The 21016-nt window shown below is 40.8% G+C and overlaps 1 protein-coding gene across 1 annotated transcript in view; it reads left to right on the top strand.

The window, feature by feature from the left end:
- zbtb16a (zinc finger and BTB domain containing 16a) overlaps positions 1–20461 on the top strand; it is a 178038-nt gene extending 157577 nt beyond the window's left edge. Inside the window, exons 5-7 of the mRNA XM_034126998.1 lie at positions 2934–3104; positions 13934–14104; positions 19302–20461. Of these exons, the coding sequence (XP_033982889.1) occupies positions 2934–3104; positions 13934–14104; positions 19302–19531 (572 nt within the window). The 3' untranslated portion in view covers positions 19532–20461. The remainder of the gene's footprint in view (positions 1–2933; positions 3105–13933; positions 14105–19301) is intronic.
- Positions 20462–21016: the final 555 nt, after the last annotated feature.

Below are 21016 nucleotides of genomic sequence, written 5' to 3'. Positions count from 1 at the left end.
TTGTGGACTATAAAGACATAATATTAATATTTCTTAACAGCCATTCTGCATACCGTTGATACTTGATGTACATTTGGCTTGTTATGGAGTATTTTAAGACCACAGTATTACTGATTTTACTTCAGGATGTGATTCCTCTCCTGTACGACACAAATTGAAACACAGAGACAGATCTAAGGTTGCAAAGGGAAGCTTTGTCAATATGTATTTCTCTCCCGTATAGCAAAATAAGGTTTTCTTCTTGGTTTGTGCAACACCTCCTGCTTCTCTTATCTTCAGCTTCTCTTCTCCATCCTTCCTCCCATTATCGTCCTCCAGCGCTGCAGCTCGTCTCCTCCCTCCTTTCTTCAGCAGAGGAGAGAGAGAGACAGTGATTGATTTGGCGTTGAGGCTGTCGCGAGCCTCCTCCTCCTGCAGTGGTTATGAACATGAGGCGGGCTGCTCTTCATAGATTTTTAAATTAGTGTCAGCTTTGCCCCAAAGATGTGTTATTGACTGATGAAATAGAAACTGAGCTGCAAACACTCAGTCCTTCCCCAGAGTTTTCCCTCAGCCTGGTAATTGAAAAAGTGTGAAGGGAGTGTGTTCAAGGGAGCGTGCAGCCGTGTGTTTGTGTGTGTGTTTGTTTGTGTGTTTGCAACTCTTTATCTCTGCTGGAGAAAAATGCACAGTGCTCGCTGGAGTCGAGATTCAATTGAAGTATTGCATAGGAGATCTTTATCTGGTACAAACCCACCATGAAACACGAGTACTGAGCGCACCTTTCATCCTATAAATACTGCTTTCTTCTTGTCAGCTATGAAGGCACGGGGAGAAAAGGATTATATGTAACAGGTTATCAGGATACAAACTGTAAAGGTAACTGTTTTCCCTTACAGTTACATCAAAAAGGAATCTAAAAATGGGGATTATTAGCAGGATGAAGAATGTTACAATACATGTCAAATAAAGATCGATATATTATAAGTAGAGTTACTGCCTGACATGTCTTTGGCTTTCATGAATGCATGTACTTTTACTTTTGGTACAGTATACTCTGATAATGATTAATAAAAAGTTTGTACTTTCACTTAAGTGACTTTTACTCACTTTTACTCCAAGTACTACCCAGGTCACAAAAATACTACATTACATTTTCAACATGTGCAATACGTCCCTCTCCTGTCACTCATTGATTGATTGCACTCAACTCTATTTTAAATAAGACCTTGCAGTGAACTTTCGTCCCCCTTTCATTCTCCAAAGAGTGCACTAGGAGTGATACCAAACTACAATAGAGCAGTGCAGACAGGATTCATATCGACGTGTTGAAAACAGAAAGAAAATATGTGTTAAGTCAAGGGGACCGTTTTCAATATTTGTATTTCATGTTTAAATCTTAGGAAAGACTTTGACCTCGCAGTGAACTTGCATTTCTGCTTGTGTCTCAGCTGAGTGTGATTTTGAATGCAGGACTTTGTGTCTCTACTTTAAAGAGTCCTCTCCTGCTGATGTTCAGGTGTATATCAGTATGTAGTGTCTCTACTTTAAAGAGTCCTCTCCTGCTGATGTTCAGGTGTATATCAGTATGTAGTGTCTCTACTTTAAAGAGTCCTCTCCTGCTGATGTTCAGGTGTATATCAGTATGTAGTGTCTCTACTTTAAAGAGTCCTCTCCTGCTGATGTTCAGGTGTATATCAGTATGTAGTGTCTCTACTTTAAAGAGTCCTCTCCTGCTCATGTTCAGGTGTATATCAGTATGTAGTGTCTCTACTTTAAAGAGTCCTCTCCTGCTGATGTTCAGGTGTATATCAGTATGTTGTGTCTCTACTTTAAAGAGTCCTCTCCTGCTGATGTTCAGGTGTATATCAGTATGTAGTGTCTCTACTTTAAAGAGTCCTCTCCTGCTGATGTTCAGGTGTATATCAGTATGTTGTGTCTCTACTTTAAAGAGTCCTCTCCTGCTGATGTTCAGGTGTATATCAGTATGTAGTGTCTCTACTTTAAAGAGTCCTCTCCTGCTGATGTTCAGGTGTATATCAGTATGTAGTGTCTCTACTTTAAAGAGTCCTCTCCTGCTGATGTTCAGAGTGTATATCAGTATGTAGTGTCTCTACTTTAAAGAGTCCTCTCCTGCTGATGTTCAGGTTCATATCAGTATGTAGTGTCTCTACTTTAAAGAGTCCTCTCCTGCTGATGTTCAGGTGTATATCAGTATGTAGTGTCTCTACTTTAAAGAGTCCTCTCCTGCTGATGTTCAGGTGTATATCAGTATGTAGTGTCTCTACTTTAAAGAGTCCTCTCCTGCTGATGTTCAGGTGTATATCAGTATGTAGTGTCTCTACTTTAAAGAGTCCTCTCCTGCTGATGTTCAGGTGTATATCAGTATGTTGTGTCTCTACTTTAAAGAGGTCCTCTCCTGCTGATGTTCAGGTGTATATCAGTATGTAGTGTCTCTACTTTAAAGAGTCCTCTCCTGCTGATGTTCAGGTGTATATCAGTATGTTGTGTCTCTACTTTAAAGAGTCCTCTCCTGCTGATGTTCAGGTGTATATCAGTATGTAGTGTCTCTACTTTAAAGAGTCCTCTCCTGCTGATGTTCAGGTGTATATCAGTATGTAGTGTCTCTACTTTAAAGAGTCCTCTCCTGCTCATGTTCAGGTGTATATCAGTATGTAGTGTCTCTACTTTAAAGAGTCCTCTCCTGCTGATGTTCAGGTGTATATCAGTATGTAGTGTCTCTACTTTAAAGAGTCCTCTCCTGCTGATGTTCAGGTGTATATCAGTATGTAGGGTCTCTACTAGGACATGTCTCCATCTCCTTTATTGTTCAAAAAAGTATATAGAGTACTCACTAGTATGGCTTGAAACACATGATTATATCAAACAGATTCTACACCATCATCCCCGGAGCCATCTCTCACTAACCTCCTGATTTGTGCTGTTCTCCTCAGGCTCAGACATGGCCCTCTTCTGCCTGCTGTGTGGGAAACGCTTCCAGGCGCAGCCGGCGCTCCAGCAGCACATGGAGGTGCACGCGGGGGTCCGCAGCTACATCTGCAGCGAGTGCAACCGCACCTTCCCCAGCCACACGGCACTCAAACGCCACATACGCTCTCACACAGGTCAGTGAACGCACCTCAGGCCCACTCATACCTGTAGAAAGTCAAACTGCTGCCGAGGCAACAGGTATCTGATGTTACAGTGAAGTAACTCAAATGTTCTTAACTTTGACAAACTATCACATTAATCATATTTTAAGTATACGTTTTATTTAGGTATTGAATCTTAGGTCAGTGACCGCACCCTTGAGCAAGGCACCGGACATTATGCATAATAAATACTGATGATATAAAAGATAAATACTTTTTAAATTGATTTAAATATGATGCTTCAACAATGCAAAATACTACTTCAGCCAGGAAAGGAATTCAATAAATAAAAAATTGTTAAAGGTTAGGTAAACTCGCAAATATCTTGAAACTCTGGCTCTCATCCAGGATTGTCATTGACGAATATTCCTCACAGATTAATGAAAAGTAAAACTCCTGTTGTTATTTAAGGACATGAGAGGTAATGCTGTTCCTCTCCTCTGCTGCTGGAGCTCAGAATAAACCTCAGTAAATCAGGTCAATGCAGCGCAGTTTATTTACAGAGAGGACTTTTATTTATTCATACGTCCCCCCCCAGTCCACTCGTAATTCTCTCAGTGGTGCTACTCAGAAATCAGAGTCAGTGCAGACAAAAGTATATATTTGAGATGTAGTGTACTCCACTCCAGTTCAGAGGTAAATGGTGTACTTGTACTCCACTACATGTATTTAATCCCTTGAGTTACTTCACAGATGTGGATGAATGATGTGAAATATAACCAAGTGTTAAATCAGACTTTAGTTCCACCTGGAGTAAATCCACAAGCTACCCTGCAGTATACAAAGTCATTCAAACTAGCTGCACCTTTACCAGCTTTGAGAACACTTTCATGATCAATCATTATAAAACATATCATATATATTATTCTGAAATGGACCAATCTGCACAATGACTACTTTTACTGTCGCTACTTTCACTATATTTTGATGAGAATACTTTTCTACTTTTACTTGAGGAACATTTTGAATGCAGGACTTTTACTGAAACAGAGTATTCCTACACTCTGGTACTTCTACTTTTACTCAAGTACAAGATCTGAGTACTTCTACTTTTACTCAAGTACAAGATCTGAGTACTTCTACTTTTACTCAAGTACAAGATCTGAATACTTCTACTTTGACTCAAGTACAACATCTGAGTACTTCTACTTTTACTCAAGTGCAAGATCTGAGTACTTCTACTTTTACTCAAGTACAAGATCTGAATACTTCTACTTTTACTCAAGTACAAGATCTGGGTACTTCTACTTTTACTCAAGTACAAGATCTGAGTACTTCTACTTTTACTCAAGTACAAGATCTGAGTACTTCTACTTTTACTCAAGTCCAAGATCTGAGTACTTCTACTTTTACTCAAGTACAAGATCTGCATACTTCTACTTTTACTCAAGTACAAGATCTGAGTACTTCTACTTTTACTCAAGTACAAGATCTGAGTACTTCTACTGTTACTCAAGTACAAGATCTGAATACTTCTACTTTTACTCTATTACAAGATCTGAGTACTTCTACTTTTACTCAAGTACTAGATCTGAGTACTTCTACTTTTACTCAAGTACCAGATCTGAGTACTTCTACTTTGACTCAAGTACAAGATCTGAGTACTTCTACTTTTACTCAAGTACCAGATCTGAGTACTTCTACTTTGACTCAAGTACAACATCTGAGTACTTCTACTTTTACTCAAGTGCAAGATCTGAGTACTTCTACTTTGACTCAAGTACCAGATCTGAGTACTTCTACTTTGACTCAAGTACAAGATCTGAGTACTTCTACTTTGACTCAAGTACAAGATCTGAGTACTTCTACTTTTACTCAAGTACCAGATCTGAGTACTTCTACTTTGACTCAAGTACAACATCTGAGTACTTCTACTTTTACTCAAGTACAAGATCTGAGTACTTCTACTTTTACTCAAGTCCAAGATCTGAGTACTTCTACTTTTACTCAAGTACAAGATCCGAGTACTTCTTCCACCACTGCTTATACAATAGAGTAAATGTACTTAGCTTCTCCCCCTCGTGTCTCCAGGTGAACTTATTATGGAGTTTTTGAACTATTTGTACCCAGCAGTATACTGTAAATGCGATTATGAACATCAAAGTGTCTAGAGAGGAACATCCTGCCCCCTCCTCTGCTATATATATATATATATATATTTATATATCTTTATGGAGGATGGAGGGGGGCTACATTAGGACCTATTTCTGACTCCATGCTGGCAGGGTGAGTGTCTGACTTTATAATCCCCCGACAAAAGGCTCCACATCATTTTTAAACGATTTGCCTCTGCGCCGATGCCTCTTTGTGGTTTAACACGAGGCTCAGAGACTCAGACCAGGTGACATGGGGGGGGGGGGGGGGGGGGGGGGCTTTAAATCCCTTACAATGACTAGTTACCTGTGTTGTAATGTAATGTAATCTGAGAATCACAATATAGAAGTACCCCTGATTTCCTCAATATCAAATGCAATGCAAGAGAACAACAATTAGATGTTTTTTAAGTGAAGTCGGGTTTCATGACAGTTACTACATTTTTAGAAGTAAAAAAATATATATATAAAAAGTCTACTTAAATAGTTATGTGAAAAAATAAATAAATAAAATTAACAGAAAATAAGAAGTGATGAAACGACCTTCACATTTATGACAATATAAACTTTTGAAAAAATAATATTATGAATAGTTTTTTTTAGACATTTTTAATCATTAAAAATAATAAATAAATAATTAATTAATTAATTTAAATACTCAAATATTAAAGTACGATTGCACAATTAAATAAATAAATGAATATAGATATTTAAATAGGAAATGATGATATGACCTTCACATATTTATATTATTTTAAATGTTGTATTTGTATATATTTTGTATTACATATACAGAGAGATATCTAAAACATCAAATCATGTGATATGATAAAGAGCTTAAAATGGCCTGCTTTATTACCTGGTACTGAGACACTAGAGTAACATCAAATAAAGATATTCAAATAAGACGTGATGATACTGTATGACCTTCACATATGTCTTTTAAGAAATATTAAAATATTAATATTTTTATATTTGTCTTTAAATGTATTGGAGAATAAGTATGAAGTAGAGAAAATACAATTATGTCCAATACTTGAGTAAATGTACTTTTCACTGTGCACCAGCAGCTCTGCCCTCCCCTCTCACACACACACACACACACACGCACGCACACACGCACACACACACACACACACACACACACGCACGCACACACGCACACACACACACACACAGAGTAATGGTGTTTCCTCCTGACGTGTAAATCGGCCGCCTGCTCTCATCTCTCTGTTTTCGTTTCAAATATTTATCCGTGAGCCGGTGAGCTAAATCTGCTCTGACAGAGAGACTGTTATTTAAGGTCGCAGACGGGGGGTGGGGGGGAGAGAGAGAGAGAGAGAGAGGGGAGAGGAAGAGAAAGAGAGAGAGAGCATCATCCCTCCCTCGCTACTGAAATGGATTCATTTCCATGTGTTCAAATTCTGACAGGGTTTTCTTTCTTCTCACTGTGAACACACACCATCGCGGTGGAAATGCTGCAGTACTACAGTATTTCTCGAGTACTGATACGTGTACTTTACTAGTAAATAGTATTTCAATTACTGTAACTGCTACTGTTTACTTCTTCATGTCTGCATTTCAGAGACACTTATTGCACCTTTTACCCTGCTGCATTTATTTGATAATCACTATGACAATCGAGATTCTGAAAAACCATATGATGTATAATTGATTAAAAAAAAGGTTCAAATAAAACTTAAAGTGGACCTATGATGCTATATTTGAATAATATAGTATAGGACCATACCTATATAAGGCATATTTATACTAATAATATATAATAATTTTTTTTTCAAAATACCAAACAGATCATGCATTTTAGCCATGCCTCATTTCGCTCAATTTGACATTTTTTAGCTCTGTTTGTGTAAGGGCAGATTCAGTGAGAACAGCACCACCTACAGGCCTGGCATATGTACTACAGCGTCTCCAGCGCTTTCGAACGGCAATGGCCGTGGCTGTCTCCTCCTGATTGGTGGAGTTGGCCCAATAGCCGTAGCGCCACCGTCCTGACGTCAGGACAGTGTTCAAATCTGGATCAGTTTTTATCAGATCCGTTGCAGCCCCTTTTTTAGAGATTTGGGTATGGAGGAAAATAGAGAGGGTTGTGTTTTCTGACACTTGGTGAGTTACCTGGAACACCGGGGACACATATTCATGTAGAAAAGACGTACAAAAGTGCATTTTGCATGATAGGTCCCCTTTAATTCGTCCTTTAGAACAATTAAAAATATATAATAATAATAATAATAAGATAATACGATTACCCTCTGGGATTAGATATGTGTTTTTGATAGATTGATGGACATTAGCAAGCTACAGTAAAAGCAGCTGCAATGTTAGGATACGATAAGATGTACTTTGCATTGCAGCAGCATAGAAAACAAGGCATTGCACTTAAGTAGAAATTAAAAGAGTAGGAATAAACAATTCTAAAATGTAAACATCTCAAAATAGAATTAAAACAGAAATGATACAGTCCATATGAAGTCCAGTCAACCAAAGAGAAGCTATGGAGCAGCTGATTTGTTTTCAAGAGTTATTGCACATTATTGCATCTACATATTTCTCTCTGAAATGGGCCATGCACATTTTATACTTTTGTCGTAAATACTTTTCTTAGGTAAGATTTAGAATCCTTGTACCAAAGTCTTTCCTCCACATATGCTTGCCGTACTGTTTATCACACAAACACATGTTGATGTTCCTGCAGGTGAGTCCATTTAAGTGAGAATCTCCTGTGAATAACAACATCTCCATCTCCGTCTTCAACCCTCATTTAATGCACAGACGGCGTTTTATTTATACACATCTCAGTTATTGGATGAGTCCCCAGTCTCTTGTATCAAATGACAAACACATCGCAGCAAAAAGCACTTTTATGGGCGTTCATTACGTGCGCCTCATTTTACCTGTCGGCTGCCTTATCTCCTGAAAGCAGCCTCGCCGACACTGCATCAACATTTAGGACGGAAAAAAACACATTTAATGGTGTTTATTTCAGCGTTTAATCACACCATCGCTGCTTCACTGCACCGCTGTTACTCCTCCACCGGCAGATCACACACTTCATGTCCTTGTTGCATGATATTTGCAAGAGCTGGGTGATGTCAAAGCTTGAAATAGAGGTGGGTAGCGGGCTCAGACATGAAGGTATTTCAGTTAAGAACATGCCTAAGCTTAAAAAAAAGTCAATATTTGCATTTAAAGTAGATATTTTGTCAAGTCTAACAAGCAGAAATAAGTGTTTTGCAATTCAGGGAACATCCTCTTGCAGCTTCCTACCAAGATTTAGATTTTTGAAAGGATTGTCAGAAAATAAATACGGTATATTCAGACCAGGCTCGAAGTAACATTACATGTAACTGGATTATTATTATATGTAGAAACTACTGCCTGAATATGCTTAATTTATATTGTGATACTCAGACTAGATTACTTTTTTGACAGAAAACTAGTAATTGTAACGGAAAACACACAATGTGGGCTTAACAGCTGTCCACACACACACACACACACACACACACACACACACACACACTCGACAAACCAGACCTTCATTAATATTCTGTTGTTGTGCACTGTCTGTATGTGTGTGTGTGTGTGTGTGTGGGTGTGTGTGTGTGTGTGTGTGTGTGTGGTGTGTGTGTGTGTGTGTTGTGTGCCTGTGTTGTGTTTGTGTGGTGTGTGTTGTGTGTGGTGTGTGTTGTGTGGTGTGTGTGTGTGTTGTGGTGTGTGTGTGTGTGTGTGTGTGTGTGTGTGTGTGTGTGTGTGTGTGTGTGTGTGTGTGTGTGTGGTGTGTGTTGTGTGTGTTGTGTGTGTGGTGTGTGTGTGTGTGGTGTGTGTGTTGTGTGGTGTGTGTGTGGTGTGTGTGTGTGTGTTGTGGTGTGTGTGTGTGTGTGTGTGTGTGTGTGTGGTGTGTGTGTGTGTGTGTGTGTGTGTGTGTGTGTGTGTGTGTGTGTGTGTGTGTGTGTGTGTGTTGTTGTGTGTGTGTGTGTGTGTGTAACCCGGAGCCAATTTGCTGTCTGCGGCGGTGTTTTGTGTTCGCAGCTGTATTTGATGGCGCTGCAGAGAGAGAGTGATGGAGCTGGTGATTTACAGCCTCTTACCGTATATAATGCACACACACACACACACACACTCCACAGGCCTAAGGGGAGTCAGAGGAGGTGTTGAGGGGGGGGGGGGGGGGGGGGGTCAGGAGACGCAGGTGGTGATGCTCGGGGGCACCCAGGGGTCCGATCACCAGGCTGTGGTCCTCATCTGCCATGTGGGCACAAGAGGAACAAGTCAATTTACTCGTACTTGAATTTACTTGAGTATTCCTATACCTATTTATCTGAGAGAGGAAGTTGCATTACAAACATGTGATAAACCTTTAAAGAGTCCTCTCCTGCTGATGTTCAGGTGTATATCAGTATGTAGTGTCTCTACTTTAAAGAGTCCTCTCCTGCTGATGTTCAGGTGTATATCAGTATGTAGTGTCTCTACTTTAAAGAGTCCTCTCCTGCTGATGTTCAGGTGTATATCAGTATGTAGTGTCTCTACTTTAAAGAGTCCTCTCCTGCTGATGTTCAGGTGTATATCAGTATGTAGTGTCTCTACTTTAAAGAGTCCTCTCCTGCTGATGTTCAGGTGTATATCAGTATGTAGTGTCTCTACTTTAAAGAGTCCTCTCCTGCTGATGTTCAGGTGTATATCAGTATGTAGTGTCTCTACTTTAAAGAGTCCTCTCCTGCTGATGTTCAGGTGTATATCAGTATGTAGTGTCTCTACTTTAAAGAGTCCTCTCCTGCTGATGTTCAGGTGTATATCAGTATGTAGTGTCTCTACATGTCTCCATGCTTTAATGTTCAAAAAGCTCTTTATTTTTCCTCTTTTCACCCTCTGTCTGAAACCAGAGCCCAGTCTGCTCTGATTGGTTAGCTAGCCGGCTCTGTTGTGATTGATTAACCGCTTAGATTTGTCCCGCCCCCTTAGCCTATCACGTACAATGTGTTGGAGCGCTAGCTAATACAAGCGTGAGGGTTACATAGTGATGTCACTAGGTTCAGGAGGTAAACAAAGGAAGTCCAATGGAGGCGTTTCAGGAAGGGGGGGGGGGACAGAATATGTTGAGCCGCTGCAGAGCATTTACACATCACATACATAACACATAAAGCACAAAAAGGGCCTCCTTTGTATTAGAATCACAAAGAAAGGATCTCCTGCAGAGCGTGCTGCAGCAGCAGGACATTAGGCGTAAATAACTGAGAGTATTAGCGTCCCTCCCTGCCTCTGATCGGCTCTCTAATTAAAGTCAGGTGAGTCTGATTATTATTCTGAGAGCGTGTGCAGCCACTCGGTGATGGATTGTGATCTCTCTGCGGCTGAAACGCTAGAAAGAGCACAATGTCTTACAGCGGGAGCCACTGATAACTTCACGCAGACAAATAAAGACTGTCACTTTTATTGATTTTCACCCCCACACCCCCCCTCCACCATATACACCCACACCCGCTGCTCCATCCCTGTCTGTGTTTTAACCCCCCCTCCCTCCCTCCCTCCTGCACACCTCCATCCCATCAAAGCCCCCCTTTAATGGGGAGGCGTCCAACAGCAGGCACGGAAAACGTTCCTACTCTCAAAGTGTAGCACATAGGAAGATCTGTAGGAGTGGCCAAGGGGCAAACAATGGGGATTTATTTGATTTAAAGGCAGGTTTGATTTGTAACCAGGCAATTCAAACATTAAAAAATAAATACACAAGGACATTAAGAAAACACAACAATAAAAGGTTGACCCCTTGTCTGTCTCTCTTGCTAAATAAACGTGCATACTGTATATACAGGCATAACGTCATGGATGGAAAATCACTTTCAAGATACAAAATCATTGTGAGAAGATGTGAAATAAATACAAATGACTTATCATATTATATTCATCCGTAGTTAATCCCCCAAGTCTGTTTCTCCTTATAAATAAATGTGCGTTCTGTACATACAGATATACAATGATAAATAATGTAAAGCAATCATTTGTAGTCAAACGTTTTTAAATAATACACAAGGCATTGAGAAAAGATAATATGAAATGAAATGGGTCATCGGAAATGTCATCAACTTTTAGGAAGTGGAATAAAAATTGTGATTTATTGGGCAAGTTTATTTGTAACCAGACAATTCAAACGTTTTTAAATAAACACGAAACAAAAAGGCATTAAAAAATATGTGTCCTTTTATCCCTCCGTCTGTTTCTCCCTCCAGATAAACGTGTGTACTGTACATACAGATATCAAATGTTAAATAAAGTCAGCAGGATGGAGGGGAAATTGTCTCCTAACAGCGTGGCGGCGGCACATAACGAGAAATGCAATTTATTCGTAGGCACGTTGCTGCTCGGACAGCCACATAATGAAAGGCATAGGTCATTGACGGAGACTTAAACCTGCAGCGGCGGAGAGAAATACATTAATAAATATCCACAACATTACTCCTAACCCACGGAGGGAGGGAGAGGTGGGGGGGGGGGCTCCTTATCAAACACCAGAACACAATTAGTGTTGCAGCCTCCTGCAAATCATAATATCCCCGATCATTGACATGTGAATATCCATTACAGCCGCCCTGTGGGAGGAAGGTGAAGCGTGCCGTCACTTTCACTCTGCGGGCCACATGGGAGACTTTACTGTCTGTTGCATACATGTGAGAGCAGGAGAACACATCTTACAAAGAGTAGAAACAATTCAATGATGTGTGGTTTGCAGAGATCCACAGGTATGGAAGGAAATTCATAACAAAACTATCTTTATCTGTGTCTGCTTCTAAAGAGGCTCTACTTGGCTTTTTGGTGTTTTCTCTTCCCTGTAGGTTTTAGTGCATGTGAATGGTCTGCAAAGGCTACAATCCCTGTGTTTCTCTCCCACACACTTGCCTGATACGCCTTCATTGGACTCCTTTGTTGTACTTCCTGAACATAATGACATTACATTACATGTCACTTGTTAGACGCTTTTATCCAAAGCGACGTACAATGACATCACTTTGAAACATTCGCGTTTCCATTGGCTAGCGCTTCAACAAAATGTACGTGATAAGGGGCGGGACATCTCTAAGCCGTTGACCTATCACAACAGAGCTGTCCAGCTAACCAATCAGAGCAGATCTGGGCTCTGGTCAAAACATCTTAAAAATATAAATATTAGTTTTATTTTAATAATCATTTTCATTTTAAATTACTTAAAGGTGGGGTAGGTAAGTTTGAGAAACCGGCTCGAGATACACTTTTTGTTATATTCCATGGAATGCTCTTAACATCCCGATAGCAATGAATATCTGAAATGCTTTGACAAAAAATCCATAAATAAATATCATCTGTGGAAGCTGTAGTACTGTAAAAAGCACGACCAATCATCTGAGCCGGCCCGGCTAAAATAACTGGATGGCCTACCTGCCTGTCAGCCTTCCATCTGTGCACAAACTTATCTCGTGCCCTCATTGGTCATGTGCGCGTTCGTGTGTGTTGGAGGAGGGGCTCTGTGAGGAAGTGGTAGATTTTCTCCGGTTGTGTATTTTCTAATTCTCGCGCACTCGAGCTGGTTTCTCAAAATTACCTACCCCACCTTTAAATGTCAACAAATATTTTTCTCTCAATCTCTCAAAAACCTGTTCTTATAAAAACTGTTGGCTACTTTAATTTACACCAAAACATCATATGTTATAAACCCTAAACACATCATATTATATCAATTATTTTGTATCCAAATGAATTCATTTGTAACGTTACTTTATGTAAAACTGAAAATATAAAAACTCACTACAGTTTACTCAATGCTAGATTAGATTAGGTCTGTTCTCAACCTGTTGATTCTGTTGGAGCCATTTGCTAAACCACTCTGTTTACGTGTTAGCAGAGAGCAGGTGTAAAATATATATTGATGTATATAAACATACGTCGGTGAGGTTATCCATTAATGCTCTGAGAGACGAGGCTGGTCAATAACACATCTCACGGCCGGTGAACGGGCATGAAAGGCGGCAATTATTCTGCACTAAGAAAAAATAACAGAACGGGTGATTCTCAGAGAAGTAGAAAACACATGGGAGCATTTTCTCCATAAAGAGGGTCTCTATTAGAACATAAACACCTAAATACTCAGACAATTGGTGCCATGTTTAGGTGGGGGTTCAATTTGTATTAGATATTCTACTTAAAGAAGCAATACTGACTTCTTCAAATCGTTTTTTGATTTGATTTGATTATGATTTGATAAGTGTAAAGGAGTAAAACGTACAATATCGGCTTCCTAAATGTAGTGGATTAAGAGTATCAAATGGCGATACTCAGTTAAAGTACTTAGAAATTGTACGTCCGATTTGTATTATTCTGGTGGTGCGAACATAAAGAATCTAAGAAAATAAGTTGCAAAGTAGGTAGAAAGATAAATATATTAGGATAATAATAAATAAGTATTGTTAAGAAACAATTTAGCATTCAAAAGGGATGCTAAAGACAAGTATTTACACCAAATTAAAATGCAAACTATGCAAATAACCTTAAAAACAACTTAGGACAATGAGTATATGGCAAACTACAGTGTATTATATTTTAAAGTGGAGTGCTGTGCAGACATGTGTGCAAAGATGTGCAAAAAGCAAGTGGTATACTTTGTCCTTTTTCACATGAAGTAACATTTCCCCCCCCCCCCGTTTTCCCCCATCTTTGCAGCCGGGGACCATCCATACGAGTGTGAGTTCTGCGGGAGCTGCTTCCGGGATGAAAGCACGCTGAAGGGCCACAAACGCATCCACACCGGAGAGAAGCCCTACGAATGTAACGGCTGCGGGAAGAAGTTCAGCCTCAAGCACCAGCTGGAAACTCACTACCGCGTGCACACAGGTACGGAGAGCAAAACTCAAAGTCTGCACGCTCAAAGACAACTATTTGAAGAGTTAACTGATGTATAGCAACTGATGAGGATGATGAAAGGTTTGGGAAGTGTTTGAGATGAGTTATGTGCAGGAAATATTGATTTAGGAACAGTTTATCCTTCTGCAGAACCTGGAGTTGCAACACAGTCTCACGGCATTTCGTGTTATTAGTCACGAAATTAATCTATTGATTCGTGTTCACCAACACGATTTCGACATTTTTTTCGTGTCACACAGAACGATTTGAAAAGCAATGTAAATAATAACAAATTAGAAGGAAAAACAGATTTTTAAAAATACAGATTTCAGTATTCTGACACAGAACGATTTTAGAAGCAATGTATTTCTATTGGTAGTATGTTTCGTGCCTGCACCAAATAATAACAAATTAGAAGCAAAAAAAGATGACATAAAATACAGATGTCAGTATTCTGAGGCTCTGAGCCATTTCTTTTCCTCACTGACGGCAAAAAAACTCAGACATTATACAATTTAAAATAAAAGGGATAGGGTTAGGCTTAGGGTAAGATATTGAGTAAGAACATGTTTTTATGAACCACACAGCTTCTGGTCTTCCAAGACCCGACCGGACAAAAAGACGTGTTGCAGGCACGAAACATACTACCAATAGAAATACATTGCATTTAAAATCGTTCTGTGTGACACGAAAAAAAGGTGAAAATCGTGTTGGTGAACACGAATCAATAGATTAATTTCGTGACTAATAACACGAAATGCCGTGAGACTGGGTTGGGAGTTATAGTATAGGTTGCCAGATATGAGCAGAGGTTTTAGTTTTCGTGCAGGATTAATGGTGGTACCAAACCTTGCAACCTTACTGTTCAAGTGTTTTACAAAATAACATTAACGTACCAGCGGCGACAGCAACCGTAGTTAAAAGATGGCAGCACTGATCGAGGTTTTCTGTAACCATCCAAAGTCTTTGTAATCTGTGATTGAACTGCTTCTGTTAAGGTAAACTGATCACACATTTGAATTAGCTAGCTTGATAGGAGTTAGATGTTAGCCTGTAGTTAGCAAGGCTAGCTGTGTCCCACTGCTTCATGCTAAGCTAGGCTTAACATTCCTGCTCCGTAGTTAGCAAACAGACAGGAAGCTGATATTCATCTCTTTGCCATCTAGAAAGAAAGTCGGTTAAAACACTTATGAGTATTTATCAAAAATCTCATTGTGTAGTTATTTTATGAAAGCAGCAAAAGTCAAGTATTTTGTCAATGTCGATATAAATGATTTTTCTTCATATCGCCCAGTCCTGTGTTAGGGTTTTTATCTCTGAAATATCACTATTGTTACCCACTAAGAGATACAGTATATACAGTGGTATCAATAACACTTGGTATCAGTCAGATATCAGCCCATTCTTCCACTTCTCCGAATTAGATTTGAGTGCAACCTTCTATCTCATAGCAACCGCGTCCACACACATTAATGCAGCTTTCTGTCGTAGGAAATCCTCGTTGCAAAGCCCAGATGAATATCTTTGTTGCTGCGATACAGTAGACGAATGTCTCCGAAGACTCTGTATTGATCTCAGTATATTTAGAGCCCCATAAAGATGTTGACACAGTGATAAGCCGGCTGCCCTGGAGAACGAGTGCAGACTGAGCGAGGATATCAAGCGATTCTCCCCAGCATGGCAGCCAGCCAAGGCTTTATGCTTCCTCACCATCACACACACACACACACACACACACACACACACACACACACACACACACACACACACACACACACACACACACACACACACACACACACACACACACACACACACATCTCCCATTCAATAAGCCAGCTGTTAAGCCACACTATCAAGGCAGCCTGTCCAATAATTGGCTCCCCCCCGTCCACCCTTTTCCCCTTTTGTGTGGGGGAGGGGGCTTTGCGTTAAGCCGCAGAGCAACAGCAGATAACAAGAGCAAGTGACAAGCTCACAGTCAAAGGCCACCTCGCACAAAAGGGAGCTGCTTGATGAATCATCGACATTGGCAACATAACCCCCCCTTCCTTCGTCTCTCCACACATCCCAAATGCCAATGTCGGATCAATACCCCGGCCTCATTTGCAATTCATTATTAGCTGCTTATTTGCGGCGACCCTATTTACAGTCCGGTTATCAATAGCAACAGAAAGAAGGTGTCCGCGCTGTTTCAATGCAACACATGACGACTTTCAAGATGTGTTTACGCCTATATTGGCTGACTGGAAGCTACATGAATGCATCTTTATGTGTCGTTGCTGCTGCGATACAGTTGATGAATGTCTCCGAAGACTCTGTATTGATCTCAGTATTCTTAGAGCGAAGTAATGCAGGTGTCCACGCTGTTTCAATGCAACACATGACGACCCACAACGCTGTGTTTACGCCTATTGGCTGAATGGAGACTGGATTATTGCAGCTTTCTGTCGTAGGAAATCCAAAGCCTAGATGAGTATCTGTGTTGCTGCGATACGATCGTTAATACTTTAATGGCCAGATCAAGTGTGAAATGTGACTTGCATCACAGCAGCTCCATGTGTAACATCAACAGGCACATATCAAGACACAATACATGACAAACAAACAACAAACATTTAACATACCATCACAATCAGTGAGAGAAAGCTGCTCAAAGAGCCTTCAGCGTGCATCTGATCTGGAGCTCTGTGTTTACTGAGAGGGTTGACTGGAGCACAAAGGATGCTTCAGTCTGACTCTCCATTAGATGGTAGCAGTCCATATTCTCTGTTCAGAGCATGCTGTGGGTCCCAGATGATGCTGTTGGACAGGTTATTATGGTATGCTGAGCCATTAAGTCTCTGACAGGGTTGACCAACAATGAGCAAATACAGCAGACAAATGTCTCCGAAGACTCTGTATTGATCTCAGTCGACATAGAGCGAGGTAATGCAGGTGTCAACGCTGTTTCAATGCAACACATGACGACCTGCAAGATGTGTTTACGCCTATTGGCTGAATGGAGACTGAATTATTGTCGTAGGAAATCCTCGTTGCAAGCCTAGATGAGTATCTGTGTTGCTGCGATACAGTAGATAAATGTCTCCGAAGACTCTGTATTGATCTCAGTATATTTAGAGCGATGTAATGCAGGTGTCCACGCTGTTTCAATGCAACACCTGACGACCCACAACGCGGTGTTTACTCCTATTGGCTGAATGGAGATGTAGCCGAGGCCAAGGTTAACCCTGTTGATCCAAAAAGGACAGGCACGAGTTTGCCAGTTTTCTTGTCGGCACACAAACCCGAGCCTCCAGCTGAAAGGTGACAGCGAGCGAGACTAGATCACATCCGACAGCTCATTTCAAATGCCATTGGAAAAGGTCAACATTTACATGTCTAATTTGCCGTCTGCCCGGCTTGAGCGCTGGTGGATTATTCCCCGCCATCACTCAAATCATTAGCACATTTAGGAGGACGGCTGCTGCTGTTGCTGAATTGAAATGTGCTTTTTTTTCCTAATATGGCAGCCCCCCCCCCCCCCCCCCCCCCCCCCCCCCCCACAGCAAGAAAGCAGTGCCACGCTTTGATTTATGACACCTCCAGGAGATCTCCATGAAGGGAGCGGGCGTTTTGTGTAATGTGCCAGATTGATTAAATGTGGCTTTAAAAAGGAATGGCAGATATTTAAACATCACATATTCTTAGGGGGTTTAGCACATTTAGATGTTGTCTTTATTCCTCATCTCAGTCACTGCAGGTTGTGTGAGTATTAACACATTTATTGCACTAGGGATGTGCTTGTGCCACTGAATTTGAATATTTGTAGTAAGGATATACAAGCGTTAACGGTAGCAACTCTACAGTTTACGCACGTCAAAAAGAAACCATGAAAATGCAATGTCCGTAATATAGTCAGAACCCAATTGTACGCTTTGGAAACACGTCATAGTTCAGACTGGCCAACACAAATTGTTTTTTTTGTTCGCTCTGGGCACCTGTGCCGTAACTGTAGAGATGATTGTGTGCCATGTTTAACACACACATCCTTATTATTTTCTAAGGTAATGGCATGGACAGGCGCGCTGAAAGGAAACATCCCAAAGTGGTTGTTAACGTATGTTGACACACTGTTGTGTAGATTTAGATTAGTATTAGTACTTTTACGGCTCAGTGAAGGCACTTTCTGTTATCCAGATAGACAGCTTTCTACAGAAACGCTGATCAAAATAGCCTCACACGGGGCACCACATGTTCTCGTGTCCACAGCAAAACACACGCCAAGCATGAAGAAGAATTGGTGAAACGACCTTGGGTTTATGAAAGGCACTATTGAAATGTATGTTATTATTATTATTATTATGGGTTGGCGAGATAATTGAAACTTAGACTTAAGACGTAACCGTTGTCTCAGACCCCACTCTTTATCATGGGCAGAGGTTGGAAGTAGTGGAGTACAATTACTTTATTACTGTACTTAAGTACATCGTTCTGGTATCACTACTTTACTCCACTACCTATTTTAACACAAATACCTGTACTTTCTACTTCTTACATGTTGAACACAAATACCTGTACTTTCTACTTCTTACATGTTGAACCCAAATACCTGTACTTTCTACTTCTTACATGTTGAACACAAATACCTGTACTTTCTACTTCTTACATGTTGAACACAAATACCTGTACTTTCTACTTCTCACATTTTCCAAACAGGCTGGTTCCTTTAGTTTGAATGTGTGTTTGGTGGCGTGATCATTATTATTTAGAGTCATTGCGTGCCTATTGATTTGAACACGATCCGTGTATCCATCATTTCCTGGTCTTCTCTAAAGAAGAGGGACCAATGAAAACGTTGTCATGTTGCCGTTGTTCAGCATGGAAACATTCATTAGCTAACAATGACATTATTGTTCTATTAATATAAAGGGAGGTCAGGTACTCTTTAAAACAGCTGCTAGTTATGGGTACTTTTTACTGAAGTACATTTCAAAGCCTCTTTACTTTGACTTGAGTAAAGAAGTTTAGTCAGTACTTCTACTTTCACCAGAGTATTTTTAAACACGAGTATCTGTACTTCTACTTGAGTAAAGGATGTGTGTACTGTTGCCATCTCTGTCCTTAGGTGAGAAGCCACATCCTGTAACTGAGCGGCACTTTGTCTAACGTACCCGTTGTCTCCGACCCCACTCTTTATCATCCGTAGGTGAGAAGCCATTCGAGTGCAAGCTGTGCCACCAGAGATCCAGGGATTACTCGGCCATGATCAAGCACCTGCGCACCCACAACGGAGCGTCGCCCTACCAATGCACCATCTGCCTGGAGTACTGCCCCTCTCTGTCCTCCATGCAGAAGCACATGAAAAACCACAAGCCGGAAGACGTGCCCCCAGACTGGCGCATTGAGAAGACCTACCTGTACCTGTGCTACGTCTGAGGAAGAGAGGAGGAAGAGAGCGTGGTGGGAGGGTGGGGGTTGAGAGGTAAGGGGAATGTAATCGGGAGGATAGGAGGCTAGGGGTCAACCATTTTTTTTTTTTTAGAGAGACCCCCCGAAAAGCTAGAGGGTTTGATTTTCTCTTTTTTACTTTACATGCAAAAAGGCGGCGACGACGTCCAGCTATAAGGGTGGTGACGGAGTAACTAAGTGCTAAAGAAGAGCAGAGGAAGACTTGGACACGGAGAGAGAGAGAATCTCCATCATAGTTCGGATTCACCGGGTCATTCACTACATCTGCAAACTGTGGTTTTGTTTTAGGTCATCGGACGCAGCATGCACAGAAGTGACTTTTTTTGTAATGCTGCTGCAAGAGAGAAAGCAGATTCTCAAGGGCTGTCTGAACCTGAACCTGCTCCCATCACTCCATAGCGAGTGTTTTTTTGTTATACTTGATATTGGTTTGTTTACATTTACCCTGCAGTCATTATAGTTTAGAACAAGAGCATCAGTTGAGTCCCCTAAGTTCATCATGTCATGGTTTGCTTTCCATGCCAAAATCCTTCCAACAAACCTTCTTTTAACCACATACAAAGGTATCTTGGAGGATTTATTTTCCAACCCGCCAAACAAACTGATTAAATCATGATACGCTCCAGAGTTTGAATTATCTACTTGTGGTGGAAATGCCCCAAATCGTTTCCATTCCTAATTATTCTGTTTTGCCGCTTCCTGTCATTTCTGCTTTTGCAGTAGACACAAATTATCCCCGTTTTCTTTTGCAGAAATCCAGCAGAGAAACATGTCAATACTGTTGACAGCGGTGGCGGTGAGATAGCCCCTGAGAATCTGAGACAATATGCAGTAGATGAAGCAGTTGAACTGGATGAATGGGAGCACTAAAATACTGGGAGGGTTGAGGGGGGGGGGGGGGGGGGGGGGGAGGATGCTACTGCTGCTTTTTAGTTTGAAGTTTTCTCAGCAGTCTTCCTGGTTCTCCGTCGATGAGGGCTGGAGAACGTCGAGTCACCACTGGCCCACTTGTGTCACTTTTTCATCTTATATATGTTCTTAGCTCCGCATGGTAGTTTATCAAGGCTTGATTGCACAGGTAACAAATCACGACAACAGTCTCTGTTTGATGTCTTCAGAAATATATCTTTCATTCAATCATAACTCAATATTACAGTATACCACATTAAACCCAGCATATCCGCCTACTCAATAGCAATAGATAACTGGACTGCTTTTTATCCATGTACATTTAACCCGATGACTATCATTATCTCACACTAATGATGAACTATACACAAACTGACACGTTAAGAAAAACACTTTGCAACAGACCTGTCCACAGGGATGGAAAACAAAATGGGAAAAGGGTTGCTTCTCGTTGTGAATGTTTGAAGAAGTTGCTGGGAACACCTGAGCGTTTCCCAAAGATGGTGTGGCAAGTTGAAGACCGTTATATGTCATCAAAACATG

Source organism: Trematomus bernacchii, unplaced genomic scaffold, assembly GCF_902827165.1.
Source record: "Trematomus bernacchii unplaced genomic scaffold, fTreBer1.1, whole genome shotgun sequence".
Lineage (NCBI taxonomy): Eukaryota > Metazoa > Chordata > Actinopteri > Perciformes > Nototheniidae > Trematomus > Trematomus bernacchii.
This window is presented reverse-complemented; position numbering and strand designations above follow the sequence as displayed.